Source organism: Hemicordylus capensis, chromosome 2 (genome assembly GCF_027244095.1).
Source record: "Hemicordylus capensis ecotype Gifberg chromosome 2, rHemCap1.1.pri, whole genome shotgun sequence".
Lineage (NCBI taxonomy): Eukaryota > Metazoa > Chordata > Lepidosauria > Squamata > Cordylidae > Hemicordylus > Hemicordylus capensis.
In genome coordinates, this window is record NC_069658.1 from 355,122,015 (window position 1) to 355,140,737 (window position 18,723).

The window sequence follows — 18,723 nt, forward strand, 5'->3', positions numbered from 1 at the left end:
TGTAAGTTTTTTTAACAATCGGTGTGATCCCCCTCTCCAGCACTGCATTTTACACCTCCCACATTGTTTTAAAGCAGCATGTGGCTACAGCAAAGCTATCCTGTCCCCTCAAAATTACATAGGAATTGTTATGCTGCTGGTGCTGGATCTAGCATGGCTATAGCACCAACAAAAATTAGTTGGCTTTTTAAAAACTTGTAGAAAACAATAAAATATTGCAATTTGTGTTCAGACCAAATGTAATAAATGTGCAATATTTACCTTGAGGGAAAAGGGCATGTGGATCCTCTGCAACAAATGTGGGACAGCTAAATACACTGCATAAAACCATTTTCTGGATTTGAACTTGATATGCCTGCAATTACCAGAGTGCCCTCTGGTGGCATAATGTGTTTGTAATGTGTTCGTACTTGAGCAGTGATCAATTTTGTTGTACTGCAGACTTTTGCCATATAGTCTACAGCTTTTTGCAACATGTATAAATTCTGAATATATATGGCAGATATTTATTTATTTGTCATTGCAGGCTACCACACATTTAGTTACATTACAGCTGCTGCATGAAAGACTTCTAAACTAAAGCTCAGCTCCTTGTGAACTCTGATGCAGCTATACAGTGAATGAACTGAAACAAGGATATTGGAGACAAAGTGGGGTTATGTTTCTAAGCAGCTCACAATCCATGTCACTGAGAGGTTTGACACTATTTAGGGCCAATTCTTTTCCTTATGGATACTGCATAGGATAGGCGGATGCTTGAAAAGCATTCATATAGTCACTGCTCTGAATGTGGTGGCCAAAGCCTTTTTAAAGGGGGACATCCAAGTATTGCTCAGTATTGAAATGATCAGATTGATCCTTTTCATTCAAAGTAGTAAAATTAATCAGTTAAATCAAGGGCACTGTTAGGCATGGACCTGAAGGTCCAAGTCCATGTGCCCACTTTCCTAGAGGGTCCCATGATTTTCCCCAAGGAAAAAGAGGGTCCATTCCCTTTTATATATCTGGAATGGCTTGGCCTAGTGTTCTGAAATTTGGCACAGATGTAGGAAACATGATCAAGACTCTGTGTATTGATTTTGAAGCAGATCAGTTAATCTATTGATCTTTAATTATTATTTTTAAAAAAACTTCCCAAAAAGTCCTATGATGGCTTGTTTCGTGGCAAAAAAATTACAAAAACTTCTGAAACTGAAGCCCTCTCTTGGACCTTCATTCTGCCCCATGTGGAAGAATCTGCCCATTGCCTTCATTTTAAAAAGGGTAAACACCACCACCACCACCACCACCCCATTTTATATTTCTGGAAAGGCTTGTTCTGAAATTGGTTAGCAGGACTGTGGATATTGAAGTGGATCAGTCAGTCCATTGATTTTTAATTATTTTTTGAATTTTTTTAAAAAAAAGTTTAAAAAGTCAAAGTCCTATAAGTGGCTTGTTTCACAACAGAAAATTACAAAAACTTCTGGAACTGAATTACCCCACCCTTAGACCATCATTCTACCTCCCATGTGAAAAAATCTTCCCTTTGCCTTCATAAAAAAGTGCAATGTGCCCCATCCTTTCGTCCAACCCTTTATATTTCCAGAATAGCTGGGCTTAGAGTTCTGAAATTGGGCACACATGTAGTCCAAGATGACAGGACTAAAACTATACTTTCAGACCCATTGGGATCACTTTCTCATTTTTCCAATCAATACGCTGATTTACAATCACATCTAATAATAAAAAACTTATCAATGTAACAGTTCATCTATGTGCACATCACACACACACACCCAGCACCCCATCTCTGTTACAACATGTCACACACACAAAATTTAAAAAAAAAAATGGTGCTCTTACCCTCTTATTTTCCTTGTCCTCCTCCTCCTCTTCCTTGGGGTCTGTTTCCAATTCAAATCTTTTTATGAAATTTGTGACAGCCCCACCAACTGTACTGTCATCCTTTGATGAGTGGTCATCACTCCAATCGCAGCACTTATCGAGGCAGTATCCTAGCCTTGGTCTTTCTGGAGAATGCCCGCAATCACATTCCAGCTGTGCAACTGTCGGATCAACTTTGCAACAGGGTTCCTGACAGTAAAATAGCCTAGGCCTTCTCTTTTTCTTAGCAGCCCCGGTCTGCCCTTTAGGGTTTCTATAGGCAGACCACTTCTCTTCTTCTGGGTAAAGATTCGCCGCCATTGGACTAAAGGCCAGTCTTCTTGGCCACAGTTGTCTGATGCGCTCCCTCCTAGGCTTCAATCTCGATGGAGCCATCGCTAGTGAGAGCTCCACAGGCTTCAGTGGTGTTTTAGATACGCTAGGTTGTTCCATTTTTTCTCCCCACAGTGCTGACCCTCCAAAATTACCCCTATATAAGCAACCACCTCTCACGTGCTCCCATTACCCAATTAAAAATCAACCCTCACGCGTCATGCCTACCACACGGATGAAACACGGGGTCTAGGGGCCTACGCCTATGACGTAAGCCTGACCCCCCTGACCCTAGGGTCATTAATCATTTTGAAATAAAGTATGGTTATTCTACTACTTTTGTTACCTCTCATTTGGATTACAGTAATGCACTTTACCTAGGGTTCCCTTTGAAAACAATTCGGAAAGCTTCAGCTAGGCCCGTCTCCTCATGGGTGGCTGTAGATATGATAGTGTCACACCTCTTTTATGTTTGCTGCACTGGTTGCCTTCTTGCTTTCAGGTCCAATTCAAAGTGCTAGTACCCACCTACAAAACTCTTATGGGCTTAGCATGTGTATATCTCTGGGATCGCCTCTCTTGGCCAGTTGCATCCCATCCTGTGAGGTTTTCTCAGCTGGCCCTCCTTAGTGTCTTGGGCCCTGGTGTAGTGCATGGTGCCTAGACCCATAGGAGGGCCTTCTCTGTGGCTGCCCCTCTTCTTTGGAACACTATTACTCCCCAGATTTATTCAGCTCCCTTCCTAGCAGCTTTTAAGGCTCTTCTTAAGACCTACCTGTTTCACCAGGCATTTGACCTATTTTATTTTATTTTATTTTATTTTGTGATTGATATTGTTGTTGTCAACCACCTAGAGTCTTTGGAGGAGGTGATATATAATAAAATCTTAATAAATAAATAAATAAATAAATAAAACCAGTTTAAACCAAATTTACTACAGTTATATGGACAAATAGGGATGGCCCTACAGCATAGTTTGTGATGATGCCATCCACCCCAATCCAAGATGTCGGACATATGAACTTTTGAGGAGAAAGTGGACTAACTTGAGGACTGTCTAATCGATTCAAACCAAATTTGCTACAGTTGTAGTGAGTGACACACAGGGACACCTTAATGGTGTAGTTTGCAATTAAGTCATCCACCTCAATCCAAGATGGCAGGCGCATAAACCTTTGAGGCACAAGAGATCTAACTTGTGGACCTCGATTTGAACCATATTTAGTCCGGTTGTAGAGACAGTGAAAGGAAAGTAGACAGATTAGTTCTTACTAGAACAATTTGTATTTTACTTCTTTTTATTTTATTTTAGTTTAGTTTAGTTTAGTTTAGTTTAGTTTAGGCAAATGCACTCTGGCCCAGATGTGTGGGTTTGTGGTGAATGTACAAGAAGATGTGTGGATCCTTTGGGGGTTGTTTAGTCTTTTCTCTCCCTATCCCCCCAATGCATTATGGTTCCGGCCTGTGGGTTTGTAGGTAAATGTATATATACAAAGAGGATGCTTGTTTTACAGGGGCCCCCCTCATAATTTCATTAGGTCCAAGGTCCAAAATTACCTAGCTGCACCTTTGAGTTAAATATAACCACTAAAGGATCATTGTTACATTGACACAGGGGTCATTACATTGACACAGGAAGCAGTGGCTGAATACCATGTAATATTACACATATGGCTGAATGCAATGTTTGCACAGTTGCACAAGAATGCTGTTGAACAAGCACAAAAATTGTGCAACTAGAGTTGCATGACAGTGTGGCTAATGGCTACATTGTTGAACAACTTGTTCATGCAATTTTTGCACTTGTGCAACTGCACTCTTTTGCAGTAGCACAAATATTACATTCCACTATGTGTGTAAGGTTGCTCAGTATGTCACCTAGAGAGAAGAAAGTGGGAGGGGGCTGAAATGAACATTCTGTCCCCTGGTCTTAGAAAGGCCCTGGTAGTATCATTAGGAGTCCTCACCAAATGATTGCCCACATTACAGTGAACCTGTCAAGACTCTGAAGATATAAATAACTTCATGTCCCTTGTAGAACCTGATAGCTTTGTCCATTATACTAAACTCATTCTCAAGGTAAATTGCACAAATGGCCAGGATGATCAAATTTCATTTCTGCCACAAATTTACTGGTGTTAGACAAGCCACTTGCACTCTCAGTGCTCCTCCCATCTGCAAAATGAGAATAATATTGACTCACCACAGGACTGTTGTAAAGGACAGGACTACTTAAGTGGCGCAGTGGGGAAATGTTTGACTAACAAGCAGAAGGTTGCCAGTACGAACAGAGGCGTAACTAGGGAAAACGGCGCCCAGGGCAAGCACTGAAATGGCGCCCCCCCCCGCGCCACCCCGCCACCCCCCCAACATACTACATTATACTTAGGTTTTTCCTCACAAGCGCCCGCCGCCGCCAAGCCAGGCCACTGACTGGCCGCCAGGCGCCAGCAAAGCAATGGGGGGGGGGCGCAGGCAGCGCAGAAGGGACCGCTCGTGGGGAAGGGGACACCAACACGCTCCCTTGACTGCTGCAGCGCTGCTGCACTGAGCAGGAAACATTTGTATTAACAAAAAATTAAAAAAAAAATAAAAAAAATTTGGTCATGGCGGCGCCCCCCACGTGACCAGAAAAGATGGCGCCTGGGGCATGTGCCCCCCCTGCCCCCCTATAGTTACGCCTCTGAGTACGAATCTCTTCTGGTACTATATCGGGCAGCAGCAATATAGGAAGATGCTAGAAGGCATCATCTCATACTGCACAGGAGATGGCAATGGTAAACCCCTTCTGTATTCTACCAAAGAAAACCACAGGGCTCTGTAGGCGCCAGGAGTTAAAATCGATTTGATGGCACACTTTACCTTACTAAGGTATTTTAAGCCAGAATGTGAAAAGCCAGTATTTTAAACCAGAATGTGATCATTTAAATACAAAAGAAGAGGAAGAGGAAGAAGACGACATCCAGACAAAGTCTTCAGTAATGTGCAAATGTTTTCCATTGCAAGAGTGGGGAAGGATAATTTTCAGTTATCTCCTCTTCTCTCTGTGGCTACATATGCCTCTCAGTACTGTCTCCCTTAGGTTAGGGGTGTGCAAGCAGGTTTGATGTCAAACATATTCAACATTGAACTGGTTCGGTTTGACCATTTGGGGTTGAACCGAACCACCCCCTGTTCGGTCCAACCCTGGACCGAACACCCCCCGATGTTCGGGGGATTCGCGAGCTTCACATACGCGCGCGCGCACACACACACACACACACTTTACTCCCCTCGAGGGAGTTCCTGGAGGTGGTGGTGGGGTCCATGGAGGTTCCTCCTCTCCCGCTTGCCTCCCTCATGGCCCCCTCAGCTGGTTCAGCCACTCTTCAGGCCCAGGCCTGGACCACGCAGAGGCCAAGTGTGCAGGCACGTGGGCTGCATAATGGGCCACTGGGTGAAGGCTGAAAACCAGCCAAAGAGTGGCCAAACTGGCCAAGGAGGCCATGAGGAAGGCCAGCGGGGGAGGGGGAACCTCCATGGACCCCACCACCACCTCCAGGAACTCCCCCGAGGGGAGTAAAGTTTTTTTTTTTTAATTACTGGCCAGTCGGATCCATGCACATCCCTACCTTAGGTTCCCCCAACCCTCAGGGACACAGTTTTGAGAGGCACAGAGAGATGGAGAGGAAGGAGGAGATAGCTGAAAATCACAGGCCCATTCCACTTGTGCCTGCCACTTCAGCGGTTCGATGGCAGATGAGAATAATAATACCTGATTGTAGAATCCAAGGGAAAGAGTTGTGGTATGCAAGGACAAGGCAGTGGAGTGGAATCAGAGATATTAATAGTTTAATGAAACAGATATTATGTACTGAGAGACAAGTGCAAACAGTTTTTTAGTGCTCTTACTGCTGCCTGTTTTTTAGGCCCGCCTCTACTCCAGGACTGGAAAACAAGTAACTAAAGCTCCATTCAAAAGCTGGCCTGGATCAAGGAATGGATTCACAACCAACACAACACTGATGAGATCCATACTGTAGCTGGAACACTCTGTGTGAGAACTGCAGCAGAGCCAGAAAGCAGCACCAATACTGCAGAGCACTAGTGGTTAGGGATGTGCAAACAGGTTCAATGTTGAACGGATTCGGCATTGAACTGGTTTCGTTCAACAGTTCGGCATCAAACCCAACCACCCCCTGTTCAGTTTGCCCGCAGACCAAACCCCTTCCCCCAGCTGTCTGGGGGGTTCATGAGTCAAATTTAAAAAGAAATGAGTACTTACCCCTCCAGGGGCTTCTCCAAGACCACGGGGGGGGGTCCCATGGAGGTTTCCCCTCCTCCAAACCAGTCTTCCTTGTGGCAAAAATTGCCTGGTTCGGGCATTCTTTGGCCCTTTCCAGGCCCTTCCCCTTTCGCGGCAGCCATTTTGGAGGCTGCCACACATGCGCAATGGGCCCGTGTGGCCAGGCCATAACCCACTGCTGCAGCCCCAACATGGAATGCTCCAGATCTGTTACAGTGTGCATCATGTCTAACAACAACAAGAAAAAGAACTAGAGGAAAAATAACAACTAGTGAAGGAATTGAGATGCCAAACAGAAACAACATAAAGAGTCTGTCACCTGAGGAAAATTATAAGTATTTGGGCATTCTCCAAAGTGACAAGATCAAGCATGCTCAAGTGAAGACCAAAGTTAGTAAGGAATATATTAGGCAAGTAAGAAAGACACTGAAGTCCAAACTTAATGGTGGTAACACTATCAAAGCAATCAACACATGGGCAATTCCTGTAAGCCGATATACAGCAGGTATTGTTGATTGGAAACAAGCAGAACTTGATGCGCTGGATCAGAAAACCAGGAAAATAATGACCATCAATCATGCCCTGCACCCAAGAAGTGATATTGATAGGCTGTACCTGCCAAGAAATGAAGGTGGATGTAGAATGTTGCAAGAAAATCACGCAGACTGATTATAAGGAAAGACACACTAAAGTTGCTGCAATGATCCACTGGAACCTTTGCAAGTATTACAAATTATTTATTTTATTTTATTTTATTTTATTTTTTGCATTTTATATCCCACTCTTCCTCCAAGGAGCCCAGAGTGGTGTACTACATACTTAGGTTTCTCCTCACAACAACCCTGTGAAGTAGGTTAGGCTGAGAGAGAAGTGACTGGCCCAGAGTCACCCAGCAAGTATCATGGCTGAATGGGGATTTGAACTTGGGTCTCCCCAGTCCTAATCCAGCACTCAAACCACCACACCACGCTGGCTCTCTTTGTCATTGCCAAATTGTCAAATTGCCAGCAAGCAAGAATTGGTGGAGTCATCTGATTGAGAAGGTCACAGAAAATGAGGAGGCAAAAATCCTTTGAGATTTTCAAATACAAACTGATAGGCATTTAGTGCACAATGCGCTGGGACTGACAGTCATCGAGAAGAATCGTGTTCTGATCATTGATATTGTAATCCCAGGGGATAGACAAGTCAATGAAAAATAATTGGAGAAAATAACTAAATACAAGGACCTTCAGATTGAAACTGAGCGCTCTGGAAAAAGAAAACAATAGTGGTGCCAATAGTTGTTGGTGCCCTTGGTGCAGTACCAAAAGAACTTGAACACCATCTCCACACCTTGGGCATCGATAAAATTACAACACATCAGCTACAGAAAACCACACTACTCGGAACAGCACGAATACCATGATGCTATCTTTAATTTTTCTTTGGTTATTCTAGACCCTTGGAAAGGGCCCGATAATTAAAGTACCAAATCCAGTCAATAACATCTGGTAGACTGTGTGTAAACAGCATAATCATAACAATAATAAACAAACCAGTGGTACACCATCTCTAATCCCTAAAACAAAATAATAAATACTACAATGGCACAAAAGATAGTGATACACTACAAGTACACTTCAGCAATTAACAACACTGTAAAGGACCCATCATCATAGCCTGGCAGTCCAACAAAGTGAAGGGTGCTATGTGCTAGTTAGTGCTATAATTTCATCTTTACATATGTCAATGGTTCACATGCAATAAAAAATTACATTTATTATTAAATATAAGCTACTATGTATTCTTAATAATTCCTAAAAATGCAAGCATTAAAATAAAAGTGCAACTTACCTGATTCCTTTTATACACCTTATGCCCAAAATAAAATCCCCTCCCCTTATTTGGAAGTGCAGCTCACTGTGTTCAGTGGGCTTTGGGACTGCAGCATTAGACCTCTTCAACTCTCTGACATTTGACTGCACGCTCCCAAGATTTCCTTGTACTCTTGGAAGCTGATGGTGAAATGCTTCAAGGCTTCAGACCACTGGCTTTGTTAGCACTGAGCACAAGGGGCACATGCCCCCATTGCTTGGCTGGATGCACCAGATCTATCGTGGACTGCCTGCCTGCCCCCCATGCCCTCCCTTCCCTGATCTGGTTCAAAAAAAGCAAGAGGAAACAATGGGGACGGGCATGGCCTGAGTTGGAACTTTTCTCCCCACGATTGCCTCTTCACCATCTCCCTATTTCCTCAGTCCCTATCCCTTTCTCTAGCAACCCAGATGCCAGACTGGATGGAGGGTGATGGGGGAGTGGGTGGTCCTCTACTGGGCACAGTGGAGGGATGGCAGGCAACTCTCATACCCAGCAGCAACCCAGCTGTTGGGGACAGTGTAGGAGTGGCAGGTGCCCCCGCCCTGCCTGTGCCCAGCAGCAACCCAGCTGCTGTGCCCAGACGACGGCAAACTCATGTACAGTGGCAACCCAACTGGAGCGAACAGCAAGTGGCCCTCACACCCAGAGGCAACTCAGCTGCCAGACACATAGGTGAAGGAAATGGACAATCCTCGTGTCCAGTAACAACCCAGCTGCTGAACATTGTGGAGGGGCAACAGGAGGCCCTCACTTCCAGCAGTACCCCAACATGCGGGGCGGGGGGACAACTCTTGCATCCAGACAACTCAGCTGCTGGGCTCAGTGGAGGGGGCAGGGAGACAGCTCTTGCACCCAGTGGCAACCCAGTTGATGGGCACAGTGGATGGGGTGGCAGGTGCTCCTCATGCCTAACAGCAACCTAGTTGCCTTGTGGAGGGGGTGGTGGAGGGCTGGTATGCAGCTTGTTCTGCTTCAGACCAGCACTCATGAATGGATATGTAACTTGTTAAAGAATCGTTAAATGTAATGTTGCTTCTTGCAGTAGTAGGGTTCAGCACATGTGTATTTTCAGAATAAGGCCCTAGCATTTAATAGGCAGTGAAAGCCTAAGCAAATTTACTCAGAAATAATTGTCATGTATTTTTTATTTTAGTGTAAACTACCCTGAACCATTTTAGGAAGGGTGGTATAAAAAGCAAATAAAATAAATAAAATAAAATAAAGTAAGTCTTAACTTACCTTGCAGTGGGCCCTATAGGACCTATTCCAAGGTAAGTGAGCATAGGATTGTAGCCTTAGCTTTTCTGTCAGTTTCTGCAATATTTTCCAGGCTAGCATAGTTGAATTATGGGAGTTCAATAGGCTTTACTTAGCAGAAGCCTTCAGAAGCAAAGGGTGGAATCTGAAGCTGATGAGCACGCGGGATCACCCCATCAGGTGTATGTCTTTGATGGCTAATTAGAAGACAGCCTTCTTGATGACACCTGGAATTTATTTAAGAGACGAGGACTGGCTGCTTCCTTTCCTTAGAATGTAACCTGACATGGGGGGAGTGGTTTCTTTGTCTTGACTAATCCCCATCATGGCGGTCTTTTGGGGAATATGCCTCTGTCTCTGTTCTGTCAGACTGTTTTATTGCGGAGTCCTGTGTTTCCCCAGTTCCAGGGATGAAAGGGGTTCTCAGTCATTGCTGATGTCTGAGGCTGAAGACTCTGAGCTGCCTCCAACGCTATTGCTTCCCCCAGATGTAGAAAATGGCTATAGTCGGTTGCCTCCCCTTTTCAAGGTACTGTCTGACCACAGTCACCAGAGTTGGGAAGATGGTAACCCAAGACCACGGCCAGATTCCAGGGCTCTGAGATACATGAAGAGGCTGTATAAAATGTTTGCCACCAAGGAAGGGATACCAAAGGCCAACAAAAGCCATCTCTATAACACGGTCCGCCTCTTCACTCCACATGCTGAATGCAAGCACCCCATCAGTGGTCAAATGAGAGGTAAGTGTTTGAAAGCAGCAGTTCTCCTGCGGCTTTCCATACATGGAATTGAATTATTCTCCCACCATATGTGTGGTTGAATGATCTTCTACTTCTTGCTCTCATGATTATTATATATACAATGAACATATTTCATAGTATGTCTCTCATAAGTGAGAATTAACATTGGTGTGTGTGTGTAAAGCCACCAAATGGTGGCCCGGGAAAATGGCTTGACTATCAAGCCAGAGGCTGCCGGTTCGAATCCCCACTGGTATGTTTCCCAGACTATGGGAAACACCTATATCGGGCAGCAGTGATATAGGAAGATGCTGAAAGGCATCATCTCATACTGCATGGGAGGAGGCAATGGTAACCCCCTCCTGTATTCTACCAAAGACAACCACAAGGCTCTGTGGTCGCCCGGAGTCGAAACCAACTCGACAACACACTTTACCTGTGTGTACACTTTCAGTGTGTGTACATTTTCAGTAGGTCACTAGCCTCTTCAACCACATAGATAGTGACAATCCATAAATCTAGTATGTTTTCAAATGTTTCAGCAGTGGAAATTTATCCTTTGAATGAGGATCTCCACACTTAGTTAATGGCTAACCTTTTCTGGAGTTCTCACTCTCTGAATGCATTCATTCTATAGCCTGTCACGTGTAACTAATTACCAAATAAATGTGCACATTACTTACATTTTTAGTACTAATAAAAGTCTGCCTGGGTGCTTTCCAGATTAGACCCTGCAGTGGGGTCATGACATATCTACTAAGTGTGCTCCCACACTTCCTGTGTTGTGAAACCGCAGCCCTTACACTTTCATCAGGATGCTGTTCGCATTTCCGATGCCTTGTTTTGGATTTAATCACTGTGATTTAGTGCTGTAATGTTGTATGTCTGGCGTAAAAAGGTTGCTGTATTTTCTAGTTGTTAGTTTCCGTGAGACTGCTCCCCCCTGCTGGTAGCTTTGCGCAACAGCATGTATTTACGTTTTGAATGTGATTTGCCTGAACCAAAGCATTTTGCTGCTGTTGAGTGGGTAGTCTGGAAAGCACCCCAGTGGTGCTACTTGAGGTTTCAGAAATGGCAATTTGTGCCTGCTTCACAACACTTAGGGTGGGTGTGAGTTCTTATGAGGGAGGCAATTACAGTGTTTACAGGAGCCTTTTCATACGGGGTTTTTAGTTTGCATCTCCTCCGGAATGGAAGGTGTGTGTTCATCTATCAGCCAGATTTACCCCCAAATCCCTGCAACTATTTAGGTTTTTCATTGCATATTAAAAGTGTAGTCCAATTTATATCTGGGGTTAAAAAATCCACTTTTTTCATTAGTTTTTTTGGGCATCTTCAAATTTGCAGTAAAGCCTCTCAGTAAACTCATGGTAAAGCCTGCTGTCTGAAAATGCTCCAGGAGGTATTTTCAGTGCTTTTCATATAGCCAGTAGCATTATTGGGCTTTTTTCATGAAAATTGGCCCTTAATACATAAGTGCCTTTTAAAAAAATGACACTTGGCTGGAGTGTTGAAAACACTTGTGTGGTATACTCTGACATATTTGCAGAGCCATGTGGAGAGACCCCATGGATAAAGCAAGAGATGGAGGTGAGAGTGACTTTGCGGGGTGTTGGCTTTGTCTACCACTCTTTAAGTTCCTAACCAGGCAGATTGTTTCCTATGCCCTGCAGTCAACTTCGGGGTCTACAGTACAATATAATTTTTTTGGTTTATTTTTCCATGGTGCCCTCATGCACTGCTAGTGGTGCATTGGAACAATAAATAGGCACACCGCACAGGCCTGTATCCAAAATCCATAGCAGCTTTCATGCTCTATGCTGTGCTATAGGCCTGTGCAGTTGGATATATCCAACAGCAAAATTCTGGATATATTGGGAATAATTCCGATCTGATATAGGGAAGCCTATATTGTACTGGAATCATTGAAATCTCTTCTGGAAATATTGTTAAAATTATCATTAAAACTACTGGAAAATCAGAGGACAAAATGGTGGCAGAAATACAAAATGACATCCACAGCTGCTTTCTGCAGTTCCTCTCCCATCCTTCGTTTACTCTGATTTATGCTTATTGACACTTATTGATGTTTATAGGTGCTTTATATACTCTTGTCCTAACTTACAACACTTTACGTTGTAGTAAAACCATCAGTCTGAGAAACCTTCTTGTTTGTGACTGGTGGTGCTTCAACCCAATTTTCTGTTTGATTACTTGGAAAGCAAATCACACTGTCTTAATTGAGATTTGCTTCCAAATTTGCTTAAGCAAATATTTTTATGTGTTCAGCTTTGACTCGAAGCAAACTCTGCCCTTATGTCCACAGAGAACTGAAACTACTAACCCAGGTATTTCAGGGTGGTGTTTTTTTTAGCAAAAGGGACTTGCCAATATAATTATTTGGATTCAAGGCCTACCTCTTAGCCCTAGCCTTTCACCCAGAAGTGACAAACATTAACATCTGACAGTTCACTCAGGTTCCTTATAGGTGGATCCCACCTAAAGTTACAACCTTCTTCTAGAAGGATCTCTGTAACTTTAAGAGTGCAGCCCACTGTGTAGTGGATCGTGTTTGACTTGAGCTGGGGAAACTTGGGTTGAAACCGTGCTCAGTCATGTAGCTCGTTCTCTTGAGTCAGTCACCTCTTAGCTTAACCTACCTCATGGGGATGGATTGTGTGAGGAGCATAAAATGGGACTCACCAGTCCCCACCATCTCAGCTCCTTAGAAGGAAGGTTGAAATGCAAATGTAATATTTCCATGGTATGTAGAAATCTAGCAAGTACAGTCTTTTCCATCATAGAAATCCAGCGGTGGAAAAGATGTACCCACTGATTTCCTATCTTTCATGCAGCTATTAAAAGTGAAAGAGCCCTGTGAGAAATTGGGTGGCAACCCTCTTCCTTCCCTAACCTTTGAGAATAACTGGTTTAGCAAGAACCTCAGCAACTTAAAAAGCCCTTAATCATCTAAAGAACTGAAATGCAGTCATTTTCACTTCTTCCTCCTGAAGAGGGGTGTAGCTAGGGGAGAGGGGGCCCGTGTTCACCCCTCTCCCCAGCGGCCCCTTGGAGTGAGGGAGATAATGAAGAAAATAGGAAGAGGTGGAGCTGGGGGGCCCCGGGTTCTTTGAACTCATCTGCTCAATTATAGCTACACTCCTGCTCCTGAAATCATAAACCCCCAACCCCTGCTCTAAAAAAATTACACTGGAAAATGCATTTTTGAGAGTTCAGAGTTACTAAACCCAAAAGCTTATTGGGAATAATAAACAGATAACATGGGGATTGGATTGACTCCATACCAGTCAATTCAGACTTGTGAGGGCTGAGAGCTGGTCTTGTGGTAGCAAGCAAGAATTGTTCCCTTTGCAAAACAGTCTATCCTAGTTTGCATTTGAATGGGCGACTAGTGTGAGCACTGTAAGAGCTTCCCCTTAGGGGATGGGAGAGGAGCATCTGCATGCTTGCATGCAGAAATTTCCAAGTTGCCTCCCTGGAATCTCCAAAATAGGGCTGAGAGAGACTCCTGCCTGCAGTCTTGGAGAAGCTGCTGCCAGTCTGTGTAGACAATGCTGAACTAGATGGACTGATGGTGTAGGGTTGCCATGTCCACTGGAATTTAGGGTAGCCCCTGGATTTTGGCTCCTCCACCCGGCTGCTAAATTCCACCTGGATTTACACAGATTTCAAATGTGCTGCCCGGATTGCTTGAATTTTACTCTAGATCCGATCACATAGGAGGGCAGAGAAGGAGGGGAAAGTATACAAATCTGTCAAATAAATAAATAAATAAATACAAATTAGTCACTGCATAATTTGCATAATATGCAAATTAGGCCACCCAGATTTGGGAATCTTGAATATGGCAACCCTATTATGGTCTGACCTGGTATAAGGTAGCTTCCTATGTTCTTATGTATGAACAAGTTGTTTCAGCTGTTGCTAGAACATTTACTCACCTGTAAAAGAACATTATCCTAAATTGCTTTTCAAGAGTATTAACTCCGTAAAATGTTCTCAAGGCCATATATAATAAAGATCAAGATGTTTGCTCCAGCAAAGAAAAGGATGCAAAATCTTACCACTGTGTTATGAATATGTTGTATCTTGACATTTGTTCCATTCCAATTTGGAGAGGAAGGATGTTGAAGAATCTGTGAAATCTGAAGGAACAGAATCATAGCAACCCCAAACTGCAAATAGATATGATTATTCATAACAATGCAGAACACTGGGCTATTGCTGTATTTTTTTAACACAAATGCTAAGAGTTGCTTAAAATGGCTTCTCTCCTACATATTCCTTGCAATGTTCAGCAAGTATGTGCTACATTCTCAATATTTACCTGCTTTTATACTAGTGTGTGATGAGGCCCTGAGGGGAAAGGGCATTAGTACTGATCAAATGACGACCCAAACTTGTTTGTGGGCAACAGGAACTGGACAAATAGTGACTTGACCAAGACTACCCAGTTAGGCTCAGATCCCCATTCAGTTATGCATCTTCATCATATCCAAATCTTTAGCGATTACATTACACAGAGTGTTTCAAGAATTGCCCTGTGGTGGATTGATGCTTTCTGCAATGCAGTTGGTGGGGCTCAACAATGGATCACATATGAGTTCCAGGATCGCAATCGTATGATTTGGCAGAATGCTAAAGGAATGCCATAGGTTCTATTGTGTGGATTTTCCATTTTTATTTCTGTTTGTCTTGTTCTCCTTTAGCTGCTTTTAAGGTATAATTTTATTGGTACATATAGTCTGTAATATCATAGATGGAAATGCATCTTGTTCCAAAGTCTCCAGTTCCTTTAGAAAAATTGCATCTTTTGGATTGATTAAATTATTTTAATTGCTAAAGTGTCCCCCCCCCCTCTCTTTCAGGAGACTTTCGCTCAGTGGACCTGCTCTTCAACTTGGATTGTGTAACTGCTTTAGAACACTTGCTCAAGTCAGTCTTACTGTATTCATTCGATAAATCTGTTTCTAAATCTTCAGCCATTACATGCACATGCACTCTAGTTGTAAAGGAGCATGATGGCTCTAATCCAGTGTGCCCCAATGTTCCTCATGCAATGACCTTCAAGCTGCATTTTGAACTTAGGCGCAAATGGGTTGAGATTGATGTGACCGCTTTTCTCCAGCCTCTGATAGCCTCTAACAAGAGAAGTGTTCATATGGCTGTCAATTTTACTTGCCTGAAAGATGACCAGTCCCCCAACTCTAACTGGGATTCCTTTAACATGGCTTTGGTATCACCATCTCTTCTTCTGTATCTCAATGATACTAGTGAGCAAGCTTACCACAGATGGAATTTTCTAAAACACAGGAGAAGGAACCCCATGTGGTCTAGGCTGAAGGAGGATTCTTTCACAGATCCCAATGAAGAGGCAGGAAAGGAAATTAAACTTGGCAAAAGAGCATCTCGTCACAGAAGAGATGGAGATGGAAACATAGGAAACACACCGTCTCCGACATATAATTTAAGTCAATACTACGAACAGTTCCTCTTTCCCCAAAATGAATGTGAACTTCATAATTTTTGGCTGAGATTCAGCCAACTGAAATGGGACAAGTGGATAATTGCACCACACAGATACAATCCTCACTATTGCAAAGGTGAATGTCCAAGAGTAGTTGGGCATCGCTATGGCTCTCCAGTCCACACAATGGTACAGAACATCATATATGAAAAGCTGGATTCCTCTGTCCCCAGGCCCTCTTGCATTCCTGCTGAATATAGCCCCTTGAGTGTCTTGAAGGTTGAGCCTGATAGATCAATTGTCTACAAAGAATATGAAGATATGATCGCTACCAAATGCACTTGTCGGTAAAACCAATCCTGATTTATTTATGCTTCTATTTCAGTACCCCCCCGCCCCGCCCCGTGCTACAATAAGTGTAGCTTTCTGGTTGTTTAAAAGACTTAGCATGGAGTACCCTGGCAGGTATTTCTTTGATGGCATTTTTTGTTGTGTTTTGTTAGCCCCTTCTGATTTAGAGGAGACTAAATGTGAAGTTGGGCATAAGGAGGTTTTCCTTGATGTTTATTTCCAGCTGGAAAACTATTTCATGAATTGTGAAATGTTTTGCTTGGGATTAAAAAAAAAAAAAGCACTATATTTATCTAGATAGAAAATAAAGGGAATAAATACCTGCCACTTCATGCCATTTATTTATTTTTTGGTGTGTAGTTCTTGTTTAGTCTTTCCTGTGTTAAAAAATATTTTATAAGCGAACATTTTTACGACAAGTGTCTAGGCACAGAAGGTTTTACTATTGCTGATTTCTCAATCACTTAATTTTTATATGTACTTTTAGTGATTGAAACTGGTTGTCTGAGACAACTCCTGTCCTTTACTATGATGACTACCAGATGTAAAGGTTATTTTAAAGCAATGGATAACCTTTTGTCTAACTCTGAAGGCTCTTGTGGTACCAAAACAAATAGAACGTAGCAAATGTCCTAGTGGTATATCTAGAACAGTTACTTACTGGACATTTTTACACAATAGAACATCAAAATGTGAAGGCTCCTGCATAGTCTGTTATGTGCACATAGATCATCGCATCTGATTGTATACATGGTGTGCATGCACTGTAACTTTTACATCTACCTTTTTACATATAACACAGACATGTCATAACTGGTGTAGAGCTTTCATGCTAAGTTCTACATAGAAGTGCCTTCCCATTACATATTGTGGGAAGTAGCTCTACATTTCAGTTAACTGAAAGAAAGGAAGTTGGTTACTTTGAGTCTATATTAGATTGGATTGATGAGCTCTATTAAATTTAGCATTCAGCATTTTTAAAATGCTTGCTGTCTTCTGTTTTGAACAGGAAACACCATTCACCTAAATACAAATTATGATATGCTGTTACATTCCAGTGTATTTGAAAAAAAAGAAAAAGAAAGGTGTGTTCTGTAGTGATCAGCTAGCTTAAAGCATTTTAATGTCTCCTTCTGTTGCTGAATTGAAATGCCATCAGAGTGTATTCATAAACCTTAACACTTGCTGGAAATAAATATAAAGCAATTGCAGCTTGGCTTGTTTTTTCTCTCTGCTCCCTTGACTACTTCCAGTTCAATGGTATTCTAATTTTACATTTTGCAGTTCTGTTCTGAAGCAAAGTTCTATGAAATCATTCTGTATACCCTTTTCCAATGCTGTCCTAGAATCTCTGTAAGAACCTATCATGTCGAAAACTGTGCCACCTTGAATTATGATTTCCACGGAGGATAATGCTGGCTGTATAAACTATGTATGTGTCATTCCTGTTTTTCTGCCACAAATAGGCCTCAAATCTGCAGAAAAGGTAGAACAAAAAACCACCTGTTTCTTGAAGTGTTGAGCAGTTCTTGTGTGCATTAGGTTTCAGGATGTAAACACTTAAGAACACAGGAGGTGTAACTAAGTAGTGGGGCGATTACCTTCTGTGAGAAGGAAGAGGTGGATTTGCTCTCTCTCCTCTCTCCCACTTTTAGCCCCTCAGCTGCTGCTGCCTCAAGAGCGCATGTGCTTTCTCTCCCCCCACCCTTCTCCTTCCCTTGCTGTGCTCCCAGGCTCTCCACATGTGTGTTTTCTCTTCCCTCCTCCTCTCCCTTTTCCTACTGAGGCTACACTCACTGGTCTCTTCCCTCGTTCTGCTGCCTGTGGCTCCCACCTCCCACATGAGTGATTTCTCTCCTCCTCTTCCTCTTGCCACCACTGAGAGTGAGCAGGAGAGGTAAGCCAGGAGCTGGGGCCAGCAGTGTGTGTACAATACAGCCCACACTTGCTCTGAATTAAAGTGTGGGAATCTACCGATCCTGCTGGGCATAGCCAGATATGCGATGAACACGAGCCACCTGCTGGAGGTGCTGCTGGTTTGTGGGGGCTGGCGCTAGCCCTTTGGCACTGTACCTTGCCTTGCTGTGCTGCTGCCTCCTTACTCTCACTGCTGCTGCCCCATTACATCCCCATTGTTTTGACGCAAGCAGGAGGTGCCATGCTCGCTCAGGGTAAGTGTCGAGGTGCCTGTTTCAGTGTGAGTGGGAGAAGTTTCTGGCAAGAGCCACGATTGAGGTGATGGAACATGATGTGTCCTTTCTCGTGCTGCTTGCCCTGAAACAGTAGAGAGCATAATGGCGTGGGGTGGCCGCCTCCATCCTCATCATCTCCTCCTCCTCCTCCTCCCTCTTCTTGCAACCTCCACTCCCATTATGCTCCTCACTGTGGCATGAGAGAGGACACGTTCTTTCCCCTCACTTGTGGCTCTTGCTGAGAACTTGATCGAAGTGTATAAAATTATGCATGGAATGGAGATAGTGGACAGAGAAAATTTTCTCCCTCTCTCACAACATTAGAACCAGGGGTCACCCCATGAAACTGAA

General features: G+C 43.3%; 1 protein-coding gene across 2 annotated transcripts in view; it reads left to right on the plus strand.

Moving 5' to 3' along the window:
• The window catches only part of GDF9 (growth differentiation factor 9), a 31,838-nt gene extending 14,451 nt beyond the window's left edge, over positions 1-17,387 (plus strand). The window contains exons 2-3 of one of the 2 annotated variants that reach the window (XM_053299901.1): positions 10,131-10,341; positions 15,231-17,387. In XM_053299901.1, coding sequence (XP_053155876.1) covers positions 10,209-10,341; positions 15,231-16,180 — 1,083 coding nt within the window. In that variant the 5' untranslated portion in view covers positions 10,131-10,208 and the 3' untranslated portion in view covers positions 16,181-17,387. Of the gene's footprint in view, positions 1-9,906; positions 10,342-15,230 lie in introns of those variants that run through there. The other variant, XM_053299900.1, reaches the window with a different exon arrangement.
• Positions 17,388-18,723: the final 1,336 nt, after the last annotated feature.